The following is a 20,196-nucleotide window of genomic DNA, read 5'->3' on the forward strand; positions in this document are numbered from 1 at the left end:
GGCGTGGGTCACTGTAGTATCCTCAGGGACCCGTGGGCGTGTGCAAAGCTGAGCTAGTGACTGACACGCAAGGACACCAGCCTGGTTGGTGGACTTGGTGGGGATGCTGTTGGTTGATTCCTGGTTTTGATGACACATCACCAAGGGACAGGGAAGGGCCTGAGTGAGATTTGCGCAATCACACATGGTGGGGAGGTTGGCGATTCAGGACAAGCCATCCGAGAAGCCCCCGCTGGGCGCCCAGAGGCTCTGAGAGGAGCCAGTGCGGTGCTGTAGGCCTCGCCCTGTGCTGGGCCCCGTGGGAGGACACCTGCTCCCCGTGGCTCACCGAGGTTCACGCAAGCAAGGGAGGGAGTCACGCTGCCCCCATTTCACAGGCCAGGAACTGAGGTGCAGGGAGCAGGGAGCTTGCCTGGGACTCCTGGCTGGGAGGTTGGGGCCTCTGGTTCTCACGGGGCTGCGGATTGCTCCCCGACGCCCGCGTAGCAGCCAGGATGCCCCTCACGTGCCTGTGGGCACACAGGCTGGACTTGTGGAGGCGCGTGTTCCCCAGGCCCGGAGGCAGGGCTGGCTTGCCTGCCTGTGCTTGCCAAAAGCCTGTGCTCCGTGCCTTGCCGGAGCCCCTGGCGCTCACCCCCCTCCTGTCTTTCTCATTCCCAGTGGAGACGATCCTGGGCCTCACGGGCGCGATGATGGGAAGTCTCATCTGCTTCGTCTGCCCGGCTCTGATCTATAAGAAAATCCACAAGAACACCCTTTCCTCCCAGGTGAGCGCCGCTCAGCCCCACCCAGGACTGGTGTGGGCCGTGCTCTCAGATGAGAGTTTCTTCCTATAGGAGGCCCTTGGTTCGGAAGGTCTGGGAGATGCGGGACCAGGCCAGGCGGCTACCTCTGTACGTATGGAGGTTCCCACGGGCCCAGGGTGCGCAGGCGCGCCTATGTGTGTGAGACCTTACTTTGCCTGAGCGTTGAAGACCGAACCGCTTTTCCCCAAGCACGTGTGTGTGTGGTGACAGGGTTATCCATGCCTGTGTGTCGCACACTCCAGGCCCCTCCCCGTTCCTATCCCCGACTGTCTCACTAGGGGACTGTCCACGGGGTCACTTCTGCCATGCTCTGGTGTCATAGGGAAAACCATGCCGATTCTCCACGTACATGAGTGTTGGGATGCGTTTGAGAACATGTCTGTGGGAAGCTTTCTGGAAGAGGAGTCCCCGTGTCCGAGAGGAGGAGCACGTGGGCGCGGGAGCTTTTACCCACAGCCCGTACAGAGGTCAGTGCCGTCACCGCCCGGCCGAGCCCAGGCCTCTTTCCCCGTCAGCGGTCTGCGGGGGTGTCAAGTGTCTTCTCGTGTGTTTACGAGCTACTGCATTTCTCTTCCTGGGAGCCACCCTTGCGTCTTGCTCACCTTCCGCGGGCTGACGGAGCTTTTTGTTTTTGGGATGTCCCCATGATGGTTTCAGGAGTGCCGCAGAGCGAGTGTACAGCAAAGCACCCGATTCCCCATATAGCGTGAGGACCGTTTGCCAAGTGAGCCCAGCCATGGAGCCACCGTCCAGGGAAGGTTTATTTAGAACATTCCAGCACCCAAAGCTTCCCCGGGGTGTCTCACGGTCTTTCCCCTCCAAAGGTTACCGCTCTTCTGTCTTCTAACGTTTGGGAATAATTCTGCTTGTCCTTGGAGTGGGCGTGGACAGAGTCTCACAGTACGTGCTGTGTGTCTGCTTCCTTACTCGGGCGTCACGTCTGAGGTAAGCCGCGGGGGCCGCAGCCTGCCTGTTCTCCCTGCTGCGGGCTCCACGCGGGCCCCCAGAGCACACAGTGGGGGTCTCTGGGCCGCTCGTCCGGGACGTGCGTCCGGCGTGTGGGTTACTCCCCGAGGCGGGTGTACCGGATCCTGGGCTTAGGGGTCTGTCCGGTTTCAGGAGATTTTTCCAAGCTCTTCCAGGTGGGCCTCTGGCCTCGGGTTGGAGTTCCAGTTGCGCTAGCCCTCTGCCCCCCTCGCACGTGCTGGCCCTTCTGAGGGGTGAGCAGGGGCTCCGTCTGGGTCTTAAGTTGCAATTCTCAGGTGACTGACGATGTTGAGCATTTCATCGTGGGCTTCTCAGCCGTGTGAGTGTCGGGCGCGTCCTGCCCTGTCAGCCGGACGGTCTTCTTCTGAATGATTTGTGGACATTTTTCAAGCTTCTGAGTCTTTTTTCAGAAGTACACATTGCAAGTGTTCTCTCTGGGCTGCCTCTCCATGCCCCTGTGGTACCTTTTCACCAACACGTGTTCTTCCTTTTGTTTTCTTATTTTATTTTATTTTTACTTATTTAATTTTTTAAAAAAAGATTTTATTTATTGATTGGACAGAGAGATCACAAGCAGGCAGAGAGGCAGGCAGAGAGAAAAGGGGAAGCAGGCTTCCCCCTGAGCAGAAAGCCCCATGCGGGACTCGATCCCAGGACCCTGAGATCATGACCCAAGCCAAAGGCAGAGATTTAACCCAGGTGTTCCTATTTTATTTTTTAAAGATTGATTGGTTTTAGCGCACACATGCAAGTGTGTGCAGGGGTGAGGGGCAGAGGGGGACGGAGGGAGAATCTCAATTGAGCAGACTCCCTGCTGAGCTTGGAGCCTGACCTGGGGCATGATCTCACCACCATCAGATCATGGCCTGAGCCGAAATTAAGAGTCGGACACCCAACCAGGCATCTGTGCCGTCTGTAACGACTGTGCCGCCAGGTGCCTTGGTGTTCTTCATGCCAGCGTAGTTCCGTTTGTCCCCTTTCTCTCTGGCTGGGGGCCTTTTGTGTGCCGCCCGTTACAAGGCCCTGCAGATAGCCTTATAGGTCATGTTCTAGAAGCTGCTTGTTTTCTTGTCCGCATTCACGTGCAAGCTCCATCGGGTGGGGAGGTGGGGTGAAGGCCCTTAGCTGATTGCACCCCCCTTTCCCCGGCACTGTGGTGTCATGGCTGTCATCAGTCCTGTTTCCCCAGGGGATTGCTGGGGACACCTCTGTTGCTGGTCTGTCAGTCTGTCCTCGTCCTCATGGTCCTGCTCCGAGCGCTGTGTCTTTACAGTCTTCACGGTGGGCGGCAGGTGCCTTGATCTTCATTCTTCTGCCCGGGGTCTTTCCATCACTGGCCCTTAGCATCTGCCGCGGAGTCCGCTTGCAGGCCTCCTCCTGCACAGCCGAGTTGGACTTTGATGGGGTTGTGCCAGACCACGGACCGGAGGACTGACCCGACCCTTCATGTCACAGCATTTCCCAGCTTTCCTTATGTCTTCTTTTACCCGTGGCTTCTTCAGACGTTCAGACTCTGGGGGATTTCCTCATACTCTTGTACTGATCTCTAGTGCGACCCCATTGTGCTGGGAGAACACGCACTGAAGAATATGAATTTCCTCCTTTGACCTTCTTGAGACTTGCTTGCAGCCCAGCTTATGGTTTGCGCCGATGGCTGCCGTGGGCTGCGGGCAGCTGTGCGGTTAGGTCAGCTGTACTCACTGCGATGGTCAGATTTCACGTGTTCTTGCTGTTTCTTTAATCTTGTTTATCAGTTCTGGGGAAGATGTAACAAGTTCACTGTAATTGTGGATTTGTTTATTTCTCCTTTTAGCTGTATCAGTCTTTGCTTTTTATCTTGAAGCTGTGTTACTGGGAGCATACAGTTCAGGACCCTCACATGTTGCTAAACTGACCTTTTTCTTGTGAAATGTCTCTGTTTGTCTTTGAAATGCTTCTGTCCTTAAAATGGTCTTGTCTGATACAGTGTGACTGACCCAGCTTTGTTTTGGATTTATATTTACACAGACAAGTTTTTTGTCTTTTCTTTTATGATCTTTCTATGCCTTTATACTTATGGTGTATCTCAGATAATGGCATATGGTTGGCTTTTGTTTCGTTTTGTTTTTATCCAATTTGTTAATAGGAGTATTTAAGACTCTTTATAGTGAATGTAATTACTGATTTTGGGGGGATTAAAGCTTCCATCTTACTCTGTTTTTACTTGTCCCATCTGTTCTTTTTTGTTTGTTTCTTTCTTGGTGACTTGGATAAATCACACATTTTAAGTATTCGTGTTTTATTTGTCTTTTAGCTGGAGGTGCACATTTCTGTTCTAATGGTCACACAGAGCAGTTTAGTATGGGTCCTCGATTTATTAGAGTTGACAGTAAGTTGGTTTTACCAATTCACAGACAAGCCAAGCATCCCATAACGTTTTACTCCCATTTACCCTCCTCTGGCCTGTGGTGCCATTGTTTCTGTGTATTTTAATTTTATGTATGTTTTAAACATTGCGAGATGTTATTATTGTTTTAAAATTGCCAACATTTCATTTTATTGAGCCTTTGCAGCCTCTTGGTTTTCTGTCACTTGGTCCTGTCTTCTGGCATGCTTGGTAGTTGGTGGCCATTGTGTTTGAGAAATGGTAGAGGTTCTCGATGATGCTGTCTTCCAGCAGACAGAGGATGGCAAAAGGCCTGTGTTCACTTAAGGGGAGGCTGTTCCTGGTTTGCCTCACTCCTAGGGCACAGCCCTTCCAGGGTCTCAGCTAAACGCCCTTGCCCTCACATTGGTAAATTCTCTGCTTAGCTTCTGTTGTCTCGCACCTCTCTGCGTAGTTGGCATGTACCTTAGAGAGAACTGCATGCAGAATGTGGGTGCCCTTCTATGAGGATGGTGGCTGCCCGAGTTCTGGCTGCCCGAGAGCCCCCTCACCCTCCCCTCTAACCCCTGACTCCGGCTTGAGCGTCGCAAGCTCCAGGCTGCTGCTCTCCTGCCTGGTGCTCAGCACTGCAGGTCAGGAGGAGCCTGACCTCACGGGGCCTCCGTGCTTTCCTCTGTGATCCGGGGTCTCACCGGCGGTCTTGGTGGCCAAGGTTGTCTGCCAATTGGGCGATTTTAGTGAGTTTGGGGAAACTCCTGAGGGCATGCGGAAACTAACCAGCTGCTGCCTCCAGATTGCAAAGATTTTTCTGTTTGTCACGTCCCAGAGTTTTAGTCCCTTGGACTCTTTCAGGGGGAAGAAGTCATTGTTAGAAAGGCCCTTCCTCTTCAGTATGATTTTTAAAAAATTTTTCCTTCAGTTCCAGGGCTTTCATGACTTCATTGTTTTTCATGAAAATCCTTGATCGTCTGTGTTTTATTTCAGGGTAAGAACCCAAGCAGGCTCCATAGATGGCAGCCCCGGGGCTGGGTCGCTGCTGGGTGGTGGTACTGCTCTCGTACTGGACCTCGTGTGGGCTTGGGCCTGGTTTGGGACTTGTGTTCAAATGTGCTGCCGTCCGTACTGCTTGCCACTGTGGCCATGGTAGTGCCCCCTGCTCTGTGATGCATCGCTCTGGAAACTTTTTAAAATTTGGATCCAACTTTTTTTTTTTAATTTTATTGATTTATTTGTAGTAATCCCCACATCCAGGGTGGGGCTAGAACCCACGATCCTGCAATTGGGAGTTGCACACTTACTGACTGAGCCAGCTGGGTGCCCGGCTTGGGAAACATTTGAATTCTGATCCTTCTTCCTCACTTTTACTTATGACATTTCTGGATATGTCGCCTGTTCATTCTCCAGAGGCGTGTTGGAGTTAGCCGATCTGCCTCTTGCCAGAACAAAGTCCAGCTTTTTGTTTCTTTGGTCTCATCAGAAGTCTTCGAAGCTGTAGATCACTTTGGACGGTGTCGTTCCCTCCGCACTCCGGCGAATCTGCAGTGCGTACCTTGCAGTCTTCCGTGCAGTTGCAGGGGGTGGGGTCCGGCCCGGCCTGCACCAGCCAGACCGCGAGACGGCCGCACTGCCACCTCGGAGATGTCCGAGGCTCCTCTTCTGCCGGCTTCTTCCCTGCCTGTTTCACGGGTTTGCTCTTTGCCCGCCCACCTCCTTGCAGTCCGACGGCACCTCTGGACTATCCCTCCTCCTCCTTCCCAGTTGTTAGGGCTTCTCTTTCCTGATCTGTGTGTCCTGCGCATCTGGCTGCGGGGCCAGCTCCTGACTCAGCGGCGAGAGCCCCTGGTGTCAAACTGTTGAGCCTGGTGTGGCTGTGGCTGCGCGTATGGGAACAAACATGCACGCCCACACGCCTGCACACGGCGTACGTGAGCACCCGTGGAACTGTGCTAAGACAAGTGTCCATCTGTGCCTCCTTTGCTCTGGTTTTGAAATCCAAAAAACACATTGAATCGTGTTAACCATTTGTGAAGATGGTAAAGTTTGTCCCTCCAACTCAGTGCTCTGATGACTTGGGTATCACACATCAGTTTGGGGATGGACCGTCTGACTGTGGTGTTCTGTTCGTATGTGCTGCTGTGTTTTATTTGCACACAGGTAGCTTTAGTGTTTTGAGGGAAATGAATCTTCCAAGGCACAAACTGGGCAATGTGGCTAGAGTTTGGTGCACACAAAGCTCGGGTCTGGAGGGCACCTGCTTGGCTCCTTTCTGCCTTCTGTCCCGAGAGCTCCGGCTGCTGCTCCTGCGGAAAATGCGGGCCCAGCGCCAGGCCCAGGGCCCGCTCCCCTGGCCCGCCTGACGGCTCTCTGGACACAGACCTAGAGAAGAGCTGGACAGGGTGCGTGGCTGATGGACATGTTGGGACTGGGCAGCAGAAAGTCTCAAAGGAATGTGCTGAGAAGCGTCCTTGTAGGTGGAGTGAGCCTGTGACACAGTGTGCCCTTAGTGCATCAAAAAGGAACTTTCTCTGCCATCATGAGTTCATTCTTTACCTTGAGAATCTGAGAAATTGGACGGTCTCTCCAGTCTCCACCTGGATGGAGGTGTTGGGAATTGACATGCCACAGCCTGGAAGCCCGCAGAGGGAGCAGGAGCTGCTGGCGGGGCCCCAAGGAGAGAGCGGGGGTTGCCCAGGTCACAGGCCGGTGCTGTGCCCCCGGAAGGCTGTAGGTGAACACATGAGACCGAGACTTGGAGACAGTGAGCCACACACCGGTTGCCATCCGACCTCCACCAGAGCCCAGCACCCAAGGCCTTCCAGCTGGGATCTGGGGGCTGGGGGTGGGGTACACCCTGACGCGGAGACCCGAATCAGGGCGTATGGTTGCACGGCGGCCAGAGCCCCTGTCTCCAGGTGTGTTTCAACAAGAGGTGCGGAATTTGAACCCGTGTGGTGTTCAGACAGGCTCCCGTGTAAGAAGTGAGTGCTTTTTTGTTTTTGAGTCGGGAACCTCTGCAGATCTGGAGGCTACATGCAGGTCATGGCTTGAGGGGTTCTCTGGGACACCATGGTACTTGTGGCCCCGGGCCAAGCCCCGGGTTTTGCTAAGCCTGGGCTAAGCCCTCGGAGTGTGCTGTGTTTCTCCTTCTGGTGGCCCTGCTGGGGGACTGTGGAGTAAGGCTGGCACACCGGACACGCTCACCGCCCTCGTCCTGTTGGACTCATGCAGGGCTGGACCCAGAAGGGGCTGTGCTTGGGGCGCCGGAGGTGAGGTTGAGCTCCAGGCCCAGCTGACCCCCTCCCCCCGTCCTGAGGCCATGGCACCCCTGCACCCCAGGCAGGCTCTAGGGCAGCTCCCAGTCGTCTATCCGTGGCCAGCCCGGATGGCACAGACCTTGGCCCCCCTCTCCAGGGTCAGCATCCCTTACTCAGGACTTCAGAGAACCCGCGATCATTCCTTTTGGCACCCATTCCGCAGCCAGCCTCCCACACTTCAGTGGCGGAGTGGGGGCCCTGGGAGCTCTCGCCGGTCACAAGATCCTGGGTCTCATAGAACTCAGGTCTGTGCCCATGGTCAGCATGTAGCCGTTACACCTGCTCCTGGGGACTCGATGGCCCCTGTGCCCTCTCCCCTGGCCTGGCTCTGGCTGACTTGCTTCTACTTCATGCTTGCCGAAGGAAGCTTGGCTGCTGCATGCGCCATTGCCCTGTGGACTGGAGCCCACCGTGTCCCCGCTGACCGTCTGCGCGCATTCATCTCACGGCCACCCTCCAGCCAGGGTGGCTTTGGCTTCCCTGCCTGGGGGTTTCCTGGGCCCGCGGTGTTTCTTCAGAGAAGCGATGAGGGTGGCGAGCTGGGGTGAGGGGCCGGTTCCCGAGGCTCTGCCTGGCCTGCAGGCTGCCCACGCTCTGGCCCGCGGTCGGCTGCTGGGGGCCCTGCAGAGCCCGGAGCAGCCGGGTGAGCCTGGTGTGTGGGGAGACGAGTGGGGTCTCAGCACAGGGGGCGTGGGGGCTGCCGCCGGGTGTGGGAGCGGGGTTGGAGCTGAAGGACACACGCCCAAGAGGGGGCATGGGAGGTCCGGGCAGGTGGCAAGGGCAGGTGTGTGGGGGACCTCCTAGACCTGGTTTCTTTTCTGGGATTTCCGGGCTCCATGCAGGCCGTTCTTGCTAAATCAGCCTTATGTTAACGCGCTCTTTGTCTTTTTCAGGAAGCTTGCTGTCTTCCAGTATTGAAGGAGTTAATGTTTATTTATTCTGCGTGTGAGGTTTTTGCTTTTAGACCAGGAAGCCCAGGGTTGAAAGAAAAAATTCCGAGTCATGAGTGAAATGCTGCCATTCCAGTCTCCCGTGGGGCTGCTCGGCGATGTGGTAGGAAAGCAGTGTAGTGACCGACTGGGCAGGACGCCTCCTGCTTTGTGTCCCTGTCCTGTCGGGGTGGCCCCAGGCGGGCGCCGGCCTCGGGCTGCTCTAGAGTGGTCTCCTGCCCGAGCGGCAGCTGGAGCCGCAGAGTGGCTCGCGCCGGGGGCTCTTACCCACTGCTGGTCACTGTCCTGATGGTGCCGCGCGCTCCGAGTTAGGAGAAGAACTTCTCTTGTTGCTTCTCAGCAAGGTCATTTCTGCTGTTGGTTGGGAAGTATGAAATGCAGGGGATTTGAAGCGTCCTTTCCTTTTAACTTTTAAAACGACCTCGGTCACTTGTGGACACCATCACTGCCCCACGAATCTTCCCTTCTGGGGAAGCTGTCCTGTGCTAGCGCTGAGCGTGCTCAAGCTTGTAGGAAAACACTTGGGGGGGGGGCGGGGGCGGCGTGGTCACAGTCGGGAGCTCTCGACCCCGTGCTGCGCGGTGTGGAGTCTGCGGATGCCGCGTTGGCTTCCCAGATCTCGCTGCGAACCTTGGGTAACCCTGTTGCACCAGCCGTGGCAGGCTGGAGGGGCACCCCAGGGCCTCCCTGACGTGTGGCCGGCCTCGGGAGAACGGCCTGTCCTCGGCCTCTGTGAGCGCTGGGGCAGCACAGTGTTTGCGGAGCGGCTGCGCAGAAATGGACACGTCCTGCAGGCTTTGTCCCCCGGCCTCGCCCGTCTTTGTGAGTGGAGGCTGTTCCTCTGAGGAGCGCCCCTTCTCCGGCTGGTTTGCCCCAGGGAGGGCTCACTGGTTTTTTTTTTAACTGGTCCATTTTAAAGTCAACATGACTTTGGGAAAAAAGTTTGAATCCTGGCTCTGAGACTGCATGGGGTGAGCGGCAGGGTCTCCCTGGCTCTTGGGGCAGGTGGCCTGGCAGGGGGACGTTCTGCAGACTCCACAGGACCAGGAGTCCCTGCTCCGTGGGGACAGCCTGGCAGGCCGGGCGCAGGCGGGGCAGAAGTAGCCGCAGAGATAATGGCACGCATCGGGCCAGCGTGTGCATGTCTTCACAGAGACATTGCGGGAGGGGACGGAGTCACGCAGGGCAGGCTTGGTCCTCCCAAATCTCTGAGCTGCGTTTGTGACCTGCCTGGCTCCCTCATGGGAGGGATGGGCCCAGGGGCGAGGACCCTCGGCAGGCAGCAGCATGGGCAGCACGACTCACTGGGCAGCCGCACTGGGCACCCACTGCTCAAGGTGGGTGGGGAGCCGCCTCCCCCTCTGTGCCGGTGGCTCCAGGCGTGGCCCGCGCAGGACCACATGGGAGGCAGACCGACTGCGCCCTGGGCCTGCTGCACAGCTGTCGGGTGACACGTGGGAGGCTGAAGTGCCCCCTTAGGGGAGGGCACTGCCCTGAGATTCTTCCTCTTCTGGGCGGAGCCATCAGGAAGCCCTACCTCGGCAGCCACAGGTGTCGGCAGGTCCAGCTCCTACTCTCCAGGAGGCCTGGCCGGTGGTTGCGGGGGTCTACTCTTTGCAGAGAGCCTGCCCCTTCCTTCGGGGCCGGCCTGGCTCTGGCAGGTTGGGCCGATGAGTCGGTCACGTTGGCTAGTTAGGGACCCCCACCTCCTAGCGGCCAGCATGGGGGCAGGCCGGCCAGCAGGACCACGGCCTCCCGCTCTGCGCTGTGCCCTCCTGCCCCTTCCTCCCCTACGTGGGGCAGGGCTGCAGGGATCGCCCGACCCCTTTGACCCTTGGGTCTTTGTCTTGTCCAGCTGGTGTTCTGGGTTGGCCTGGGTGTCCTGGTGGTTGGCACGCACACGACCCTGTCCGTGAGCGAGGACGCCCCCGTGGACTTGGCCGAGGAAGCCCCAGCCGGCCGGATTGAAGAGGCCGAGGGCATCGTAAAGGCAGAGGCGGCTCGGCTCCCAGGTACGCAACGTCCAGGTATGCACACGCCCCAGCCCTGCAGCTTTCCTGAGGCGCCCCCGCAGGGCCGTCTCAGGGTCACGGTGCGTGAGCGGTACTTCCCAGCTGTCTCCCCCACTCTGGTCCCGTTTGGCTGGTCGAGTAGGGCCGGGAACGGCTGCCTGCCTGTGCGGGACAGCAGGATGGAGAGCTCAGAGCCCGCCGCAAGGCGCGCTGACAGGTAAGCAGGTGTGTGCGTGTTGTCAGGTTGGCTTGCTCTGGTTTGGGGATGAGGTGTTGCTTGGACAAGGTCAGCGATGCCCCATGGCTTTGTTTGACGGCCCCCGCTTGCTGCTGGTCCACCGGCCCGTGGGGAGGGGTGGCCCGCGCGGCCTTCTATAGCTGCAGGCCGGCTCAGAAGGCCTGCTGCCGTAAGCTCCATGGCCCACCCGTGGCTTTGCTCTCTCCGGGGTGCGGGGTGGCTTCTGAGCGTGGCTTTCTGGGCTGCAGAAGGGGCTCCATCGTGTCCCGAGTCGGTGGGAGAAGAGAGTTTTCTTGGAGCCTCTGGCGGTCCCAGGCAGAGCTGGCAGGGGTGCGGGGAGGGCTTCCTCAGCCTTCACGCCCAGCCGCTGAGTAGCATCAGGCTTGGGTGCTGGGGGGAGGGGTGCGCTTCAATCTGGGGCTTCTGCTCGACGAAGGTTGGGTTTTAGGTGTTCACACTCCTGGTGTGTCCGCGTATGTCTGATCCCTCCCCCGCAATAGACCCCCACCGCGGATCGTGCTCTGCCCGGCTGCTGCCCGGCCTGCCCTTCTGGGAGAGGCCCCTCGGGGGCAGCAGTGCTGTTTGCCCCTGGGTTTTGGGTGTCTTTTGCTGGTGATGGCTAAGGAGTGCCTGCCCTAGTAGGAGCCTGGTCTCCCTGCCTACCATGATCGACAAAAGGTCCCAAAAGCCTGGCAAGAGAGTTGAACTTGCTCTAGGTCCTGGGCAGCTAGGCTGCCAGCCGTGGAAGGCATGTGGCCCTTAGATTTGTTGCTGTCTTTGTCCCCGGGCTTAGAAAGCCCCTAGCTGGTGTCCATGCCCCCCACAGCCTCCCCGGGGGGCACAGTCTCTCCTGGGGCTCGGAGGAGCAGGCCGTGCTCTTTTTTGTCTTCTTGGGAGGACGGGCTGGCAGAAAGATTCCCCTTTTGGGGGTCCCTGGGGAATGGCGGAGAGGGCCCTGGGGAATGGCGGGGTTCCCCAGAGAAACAGATCAGAGTGGTCAGAAGCCATCTGAGCGTCCTGCGCCAAGTTGCATGGATTTGGCAGTTAGGATGGAGGAAGTCCCCTTGGAGAGGGACACAGGTGTCCTGCACCAGCCCCTGCTGGGTCCCTCACCGCCGGGCATCTCGGCCTTGTGTGCTTCATGGATGGCTGCGGCCGAGGTGGACTCGGGTGCCGCTGACCTCGGCCGGCCGTGGATTTCCTGGCATTGGTTGGCTCCGGGCTGCCTGTCCCCCCTCCAGTACGCACCCGCGGTCCGCGGCCTGTGCCAGCAGCTGCGGCCTGTCGCGGAGCCGGGCCGCGAGCTCACCTGGAGCCCGCCGCGGCCACATCTGGTTTCCATTGCTTCCACGAGCCTGTAACAAAACACATGGCCCCCTCAGAACCACATGCCGTTTGTTGTTAGCGCGTTCTCCGTTCTTCTCGCCCCTGGTGTCCCCCGTAATTGATGGGTTGCCTCGTTGAAGCAGAGCCGGGGCTGCTGGGGCCTGCGCCGTGTGCGCGCCTGTCACACTTCGGCCTGTTGGCCTGGAGTGGGGCTTTACTGGTCTCTCTGGTGGTGCCGAGGCCAGAGCCGTGCAGGTTTCCTTAGAGCCGGAGCCGGCCCCGGGACAGACGGTGGCAATCCTGCCCTGCCGGGGACACGGACTGGGACCCATGGCTGGCACTCTTGGAGAGCGGAGCCCAGGACGCGTGCTTGCTGGGGTGGTGAGCAGCGGCAAGCGTGGAGGAAAGAGGTTGCTGGGCCCTGTGAGGCAATTCTCTGTTAAAAAGGCTAATTAGACCATTTCTCTCCTATCTGAGCGCGCCCCACAGGGCCTGGTGGGTCAGGTCGGGTTCTAGAACATGCTTGGCTCCTTCCTCTGCATGCGGCCCCATCCCCTCTCCCCCTTCCCCCGCAGCGTGCCCACCCCATGCCCGCAGCCCGTGTCATGGTATCAGAGCACCCATGGTGCGCGCGCTGCCCCTTGGCCACCCTGCAGGGGTGCGGGCTCTGCTCTGTGGGGAGAAGCCCCAGAGGACCAGGACGGAGGCTCTGGTCAGGCCAGCGCAGGCTAAAGGCTGGGGCAGCAGCTTGGCTGTGACTGTAGGTGCAGGTGGCTGAGGGTGACCACAGGCCTGCGTGAGAGCTCACCGCAGGGTCCCCTGCCCTGTACTCGCTCTCCCGAGGACTCAGCCCTGCACGCGGGCGGGAACGTGTGCACATTCTGCAACAGGTGCCAGGCCGTGTGTGAGGGACGGGCCCGGCGCTCGGCTCTCCGCAGCTGGGGCAGACGGTCCCACCACAGCCCTCCCAGTCTCCGCCGACAGGGGCTTTCACCGGCCGCTGTGCTGCGGCACCTGACCCACTCACTGCGTGTTCCTCAGGCCCTCCCAGGTGACTCGGTCAGCTCAGCCACACCGCCGCCTGGGGCAGGGAGGCCGCTGTCTCCCACGTGCAGCCCTGAGTGACCCCGACCCGCCCTCGGAGGCCCTCGGGGAGCAGCTCACCTCCTCTGCCTGTGGGGAGCCCTGCCGGCTCTAGAGGACCGTGAAGAGTGAGGCTCAGGCCACCGTGGCCCCTTGGTTGGGACGCTCGGGTCTGGGGAGCCAAGGTGACTCCTGTGTGCTTGGGAAGATGCGAGGGTACAGCGGTCATGCCTGCCCGTGCCAGCCACGGCCGGCAGAGCGGGCTTCAGGAGTCTGCACGCCCCGGCCCATTCTCATGGCCACCTTGAGGGTCAGGAAAGTCACTTAAGGGCCAGGCCTGGCTCTTGGCTCTTGCCTTACAAGTGCATGGCCCTGGGCTCCCACATGTCTCCTGAATCGGGGTTTCTCCGGGTGACACGTACCCATCTGTGGGCTCAGGTGTGATAGGAGCAGTCCCTTTGTTTGGGTGCTTGCTGACTTAACTGTGCCCTGGGTCTCCGGAGAGAGGCTGCTCGATGCCGGCCGCCCACAGCAGTCGCCTCTAGCCCAGGTGTTCAAGTGCAGACGTCCTTGGTGTAGAGGTTGTGACCCCCCCGACCCCCGCCGCCGCTGTCGCATCCCCGATTCCAAAGACAGCGCAGAGCACAGGGTCTGTCCCGCTGAGGTGGAATTGTGGACTTGATCCCCATGCCGGGCCCTGGAAAGGAGAGCCTGGCGGAGAACCATCCGTGGCCTGTCTTAGGGCGCTTCCAGCCTCTCGCTCCATCAGGCGGGTGAGTAGGTCCCTTGTCACCATGCGGCCTGGTGCTTCTGAAAGCCAGATCCGCCCCTGGCAGGGTCTCCCACCGCCTGGCAGAATGAGGCACGGACCCGGAACTGTCCTGGGTCTTTCCTGGGTCATTCTCTGGTTGCTGGGACCCAGCGATGACCCTGAAGGTGAGCGAGGTGACCGCTGACTGCTGGGGACGCCGAGGTGCCCATCTGCTCTGGGCCTGTCCGCGCGGCCCTAGCTGCCTGCTGGGTGTGGTCAGCTCCTCTGTCCCTCTTTCTGGGGGTCGTGTTTGGTTCGCTATGCCGGGAGGCATTGCCGGCTGTCTGCGGCCGAGAGCCCAGTTCCCGCCCGGGGTGTGCTGGTCGTTGCTGTGGACCGGGATGCTGGAGGCCGGAGGCCGGGTGCCAGCGGCTGGGGGTGCGGGAGCCCCAAGGCACCTTGGCCTTGCTGTGAAGCCGGGTGCCCCCACAGCTCTGTCCGAGGGCCCTGGCGGGAGACTCCTCGCCGCTTCAGGTCCCCGCCATCTTGCCGTGCATACGGGGGTCCCCCTCAGCCCAGCCCATCAGGCTGCCCCTGCTCTCATGGGGGACTTGCCTTGGTTCCTGCTGAGACAGGGCCACACGTAGGTGACTTGGTCTTGTGATGGCTTAGCAGCTTGTTTTCTTTTCTTGTGTTTTTCCTTTCTTTTCTGGCCCTTTTTGTTTTTTAAAGATTTTGTTCATCAGAGAGAGAGCAGGAGCAGGCAGAGGAGCAGCAGAGGGAGGAGCAGACTCTCCGCTGAGCAGGGTGCCTGATGCGGGGCTCGATCCTAGGACCCTGGGACTGTGACCCTAGCCACAGGCAGCCGCTTAACTGACGGAGCTACCCAAGCGCCCCAACAGACCTTTTTTTTAACTTTGTGATCCATGAGATAGATGCCTTGATTTATGGTGACTCCTGTTGGAGCATAGGGCCTCTGGGAAGGGGTGAATTGTGTGACAGAGACCAGGGTGTTTTCATCCGCTCAAGCGATGGTCACCCGCTTACTGTTACCAGCCCCTTGGTTCAACTGTAGAGTCCAGAGTCTGCCTGCGAGCCCGCCACCTGGCAGGGCCCCGTCCCTGCACTGGTCTGGTGAGGGCACTGTCCCAGCTGCCTCCTGGCGCCCACATGGTGAGGGCACTGCCCCGGGCTCACAGGTCCCGGGCTGCATAATAATTTCCTCTCCTTTGGGACCAGCAGGGCCCTGTCCGGACAGGACACCATGACACCCCCCCCCCCCCCGCCCCCCGCCCCAGCCTCACCTCCCGCCAGCAGCCCTGCTGCCCGTGGAGGGCAGTAGTCAGCCCTTCTCTGGGCAGCTCATGTCCTGTGATGGGGAACAAGAATGTGCTTCCAACCTCTAGGGTAAAATGATGGATTTTTAGTTTCTTTTCCCAGGATATTTAGTTTTTGCCCCATTTGCCAATTTTTTAATGGCAGCCGCTTCCTAACAGGCTCTGTTTCGGTTCTGCGGGGGCCCCCGGTTGCCATGCGGGTGAGCTATTGCACAGGACTGTGTGGGGACAGGTGTGGACAGGCGTGGCACTTGGGGGCAGGGGAGGCGTCGTGCGCAGGCTCTGCCCGTGGCGGTCTTCGGTCTTCCCTGTTGGCGATGAGCGTTCCCAGCGGCGTTCCCTCCCCGAGCACCTCCCAGCGCCACCAAGCAGCGGGGCTGCACTTTGAGGTGTGGCAGGCTGGTTGTCCCAGAGAAGGGGGGGACCCTGGGCAGATGCCTGCCCCAGGCTGCCGCCCTGTCCTGGCGCAATCCGCGGGTTCGTGCTGCCCTCTGGTGGTGACGGCCGGTATTCCGCAGCGCGGTGCTCTTTTGCACCCAGTTAGGTGTAAATTGCATTTTGACATATTTTTGTTATGAATGCACATGAAAAATGACAGTTTTCTGTGCTACTTAGCTGCTAATGATTGAGCAGGAAAAAAATAACTGCTTAGGCTCTGCCATCCGACTAGGAAACGTGATTACAATCTAGGGACAACCGCCCAGTCCCTGTGTGGGGTTGGGGGGTGCGGCGTGGCCTTGTGGAAACTGCGCAGTGAGCCGCGCTCTGCTTGCAGGCCTGAATCCAGGCGTGGACACGGCCGCGGACGGCCGAGATAAGCCGAAGCTGCCCAATGAGAAAGATGAGACGGAGCAGGCCCAGATTAAGGGCCCCGTGGACGCACCCCAGAGGGAAGGTGCCAAGGAGAAGCAGGAGGAGGCGCAGCTGGACCGGCCGGGCCGAGGTGGGCGGCGGGCGGCGGTGGTGGGCGGCGGAGGAGGGGCCTGCCTGAGTTCTGGTCCTTTCTGCCTCCTTCCTTCTGTGACTCAGGGGCGACTCAGATGGGGGCCCCGCCCCCGCCAGCTGGCTTGCAGCTGCCCCGTTGTAATTCTCTACGGGTAGCCTCCGTGCTCAGGCAAAAGTCCGGTCTGTGGGAGGCGGCACTTGCCAGCCTGCCTCACACCGTTGGGCACTGGGACGCAGCTCACGCTCTGGGGAAGGAGAGCCGGGCCACCCCAACCTGCTTGCTCCATGATGTGTCTGTCTCCCTCCAGGTGTGGCAGCACCAATGGGCGAGGCCCACCGCCACGAGCCCCCTGTCCCTCATGACAAGGTGGTAGTGGACGAAGGTGAAGACCGAGAAGAGCCAGCGGAGAATGAGCGTTCGTCCAAGCACGAGGAGGAGAAGGCTCCAGGGGGCAAGGCTCAGATGGCACTGCCTCTGCCAGATTCGGAAAGAGAGAGACCGAGACAGGACCAGGTCTTAGAGGTAGCAGGGGGTCTCCCTGAAGACCCCTGGAAGGTTCCAGAAGGCAATGGTCAGCCAGCTATCGAGCCCGTGAAGGAGGACCAGGGGCCAGGCGACGGGGGTCTGCAGCCAGGGCCCCAGGCAGTGCCACCCGAGGGGCAGGACGCCCCAGCAGCTGGTGCGGCGGAGAGAGCCGGCGGGGTCCCGCTGCCGGGCTGGGCTGCAGGCGCCGCGGGCAAGCTGGTGGACAAGAGTGAGCCCGGTGGGTGTCGGCTGCGCTTGCCTTGGCAAACTGCTCTCCCTAAGAGGAGCCCCGGGGGGGGGGGGGGGGGCAGGAGAGGCCGGGTGGGCGGGCCTCCTCCTGCCCACACTCCCGCTCGGCTGCCCAGGTCAGCACGCGGACGCGCGAGAGCAGCGGCCCCTTCCGCAGCCCCTGGGGAAGCCCAGAGTCTGGTGATGTGACAGCTCCCGGGGTATCTGTCACGCAGTTGCTTGCCGGACCTTCGAGTGTTAGGCGGCGCGCTGTCCGTGCGTCTGGGCCCTCGCGGGGGACGCTTGACAGGTGCCGCGCCGTTCAGGGCCGTGCGGCGCGGCCAGGCCGGCTCTCGCATGTTAATTGGCAAAGTGGTTAACGCTGGCTCGCTGCCACCAGCCCGCGAGATCGTTGAATGTGTTTTCATTACTTGGCCGGCCGTCATCAGGGCGGACAGAAACTGCTGACAGAGGGGGTGACGCGGAGGCTAGTTTTTGGAAGCCACCCCCCCCCCCCTCCCCCCCCCGCCTTCTGCCCCCACCTGCCCCACCCACCGCGTCCTCCTGAGCTCTCTGCAAACCTCCCGCCTCTCCGTGTGTGCAGGTGGGAAGGCCGCCCTCCCGGTGAAGCTGGCCCCCGAGGCCGGGCCGCAGGTAGAGCCGCAGGAGCAGAGGGATGCGGAGGGCCAGGCCGGAGGCCACGCCGGCAGCAAGCTGGAGGGTAAGGCCTTCGCTCTCCTGCTGCATCCTCCCCGGGGCCGGAGCCTCTGCCCCTTCCTTCCAGACCCGCAGCGAGGGCTGGGGGAGGGGGAGACGCAGGTGCCTGTCCTCCCGGCGGGGCTGTTCGAGCTCCCCACCCCCGGCTCTGGACTTGCTGGCTGCCTAGTGAGGAAAGACCCGAAGTAACCCCCTTTCCCCCCAGCAGCTTCCTCTGGGTACCCCCGCCCCAGGTAGTCTGTGTCTCTCTTTCTTCCCTTAAAAAAGCCTCTGTTGTGCTGTCACAGGGTTTTCTGTTCGCGTGGGTGGCACTCTCAGGGCTGCCGTGCCACTGTTGCTAGCACGTGCTGGTCAGCTCCCCGGCTGGGGGTGTCTGTGCCCCCGGGCACTGCTTAGAGCTAGGAGCTGCCCTTCCGGCGGCCCAGGTGGGAGGACAGATGCCACCTGCCTCCCCTCGGCCCCTGTGTGTCACCCGTCACTTAGGGGGACGTTTGTGCCCATCTGTAGCGAACACCCAGCACCATCTGGAAACAAAAGCTTGTCGCGCACTTTTATCTCCAGCGGCTAATCCTCCTTCGGACCTCTGTGTCTGTTTTGGGGCGAACCCTCTCCTCGTGACCTCGCCCCATTAGGTGCTGCCCCTGTAGTGTGGCTGGTGGCAGCCTTCCTGGCTGGTGGTCTCCTGTTCTCATTTCACTGGTGACCAAGGGGCCTCTGCACACCTGCTCCCTGGTTAGAGCCCCTCCCCACCCCCACCCACGTCCCGGGACACCGAGTCTGTTTGCAGAGGGGCCCCGTGAGCCGTGCCAGGGCGTTTCTCCCTGAGCCTCCCCTGGGTCTGTGCGTGTAGATCTCGGTGGCACAGCCCTGGGGCTGTCGTGTGTGACATGCACCCCGCGGCGCCCCCCAGCGGCCCCCCAGAGGGTCCTGCGGGGACAGCCGGCCCAGAGCACTGGGCTTGGGGCTGCCTGCTGAGCCCCCGGGGCAGCCAGGGGCCTGAGCCAGGAGTCCCTGGAGGTTTTCTGGGGTCCGGGGGCTGCCCTAGGGGTTTCCTGTGGTGGTTCCTGTCTAGTTTGTCTCCCTGTGCTCATGGATGCCAGTGCTTATCCTGTTACCTAAACCTGTTTGATTCTTTCGATTTTTTTTCTTTCTGAAAAGACAATTCTCACGGTTTCCTACTCTGCCTTTCTTCCGTGCGCTTCTCAATGGGATGAGCAGCCGAAATCAAACAGATAGTAGCAGGTACGGACCCGGAGGGCACGCTCCTGCGGAAGGCCTGCGCGGGGTCTGAGATGCGAGAAGGGGAGGGCACAGGCCGGCCAGCCCCAGGCCTCACTTGGAGCCGCCGCTGCAGCCCGCCCCCCGCCCCGGGCTCGGCTCTAGCCCCACAGCTGGGGTTCCCCCGATGCCCTCGCTCCCTCCTTCCCACAAATGCCCCGGTCCCGGAGGACGGTGGGTGCGGTCTGCACACGCCGCCGGCTTCAGGCCTCCCCGAGGGTAGGGCCTACATGGAGGTTCTTCCGTGTGCGTGGCCTGGGATTAACGTGTCTTGCATGCGTGTTAACATCCATCCGGGGGCCTGGCGGGACAGGCTCCGTCCATGGGCACGGCTTGTCACCACTCTGGTCCACACATGTCGCTTCTGGCTGGACCTGACCTGGCACCGCTTCGCTCCTCCTGCATCATCGGTCCCGGGCTGGTCCCCCGAGGGGCCGGGCAGGCTGGGGCTGCTCCTCCAGCACCTGCTCCGGGGACAGGCCGTGTGGGCGGCACGCGGGGCTGTCGTCATACCGTTGACTGTTACGTGGCTTTGAGCCGTGGGTACCCGGAGTGACAGCGAGGCGCATGGCTGAAGTGGCTGGTCTAGAGCCTTGGGGGGTGGGGGACAGCACAGCGCACTTCCCTCCACGGAGCCCCAGTCCTGTCCACAGGATGTGGCCTTTCTCAGGCAGGTGTCTTCATGACCTTAGGGGGTTTGGAGGAGGGCCGGGTGGGGGTGGGGACCGCCGCACAGGGGCCTCCGCGTGGCTCCTCCTCCCTGCCAGCTGGTTCGGCGAATTCCTCACGGGCCTCTGGCTGGAGGGAGGCCAACCCCGCACTACCATGGCAGGTCACGGGTCACCGTCGGCGAGCACGGGCTCGCTTGTCCGCGTGTGCAGCCTCGCCGGAATGTGAGCCGTCGCCACGCCCAGGGCGTCCTTCCTTCAGAGCTCGCCCGCCCCCCAGCCCAGCGGCCCACGTCGTCTTCCACAGCCTCCTGTTGCAAGGCGGACGGGCTGTAGCAGCTACATACGCCGTGGCTGCGCGCAGGAGACGCTGGTGCTGAGGCCTTTGTAGCGAAAGCCGAGCTCCCCGGTGCTCCCGCAGGTGGCCGCAGCCGGCCGCAGGCTCAGACTCGGGGCCTCTTCCTGGGCCCACATTCTGGGTTGGGGGCATGGGGAGCCGGGCGGGTCCTTGGACGCACGCCTGCTGCGCGGCCTCCCCCCGGCCCACCTCCCTCCGCGCCTGCCCGCAGCCAGTCTCCCGGGCGGTGGTCAGGAGTGGGGTCAGGGCCCTGTGGGTGTCGGCAGCCGGCCTCTGCCTCACGGAGGGTCCCTTTCTTTCTTGTCTC

The 20,196-nt window shown here is 60.8% G+C and overlaps 1 protein-coding gene across 4 annotated transcripts in view; it reads left to right on the forward strand.

The window, feature by feature from the left end:
* The window catches only part of SLC38A10 (solute carrier family 38 member 10), a 39,619-nt gene that overhangs the window by 17,121 nt on the left and 2,302 nt on the right, over nt 1–20,196 (forward strand). Inside the window, exons 10-15 of one of the 4 annotated variants that reach the window (XM_059379852.1) lie at nt 661–767; nt 10,278–10,449; nt 15,945–16,112; nt 16,423–16,878; nt 17,473–17,589; nt 18,804–18,827. In XM_059379852.1, coding sequence (XP_059235835.1) covers nt 661–767; nt 10,278–10,449; nt 15,945–16,112; nt 16,423–16,878; nt 17,473–17,589; nt 18,804–18,827 — 1,044 coding nt within the window. The remainder of the gene's footprint in view (nt 1–660; nt 768–10,277; nt 10,450–15,944; nt 16,113–16,422; nt 16,879–17,472; nt 17,590–18,803; nt 18,828–20,196) is intronic. The other 3 variants (XM_059379853.1, XM_059379854.1, XM_059379855.1) reach the window with 3 other exon arrangements.

The sequence above is a fragment of the Mustela nigripes genome, chromosome 16 (genome assembly GCF_022355385.1).
Source record: "Mustela nigripes isolate SB6536 chromosome 16, MUSNIG.SB6536, whole genome shotgun sequence".
Taxonomy (NCBI): domain Eukaryota; kingdom Metazoa; phylum Chordata; class Mammalia; order Carnivora; family Mustelidae; genus Mustela; species Mustela nigripes.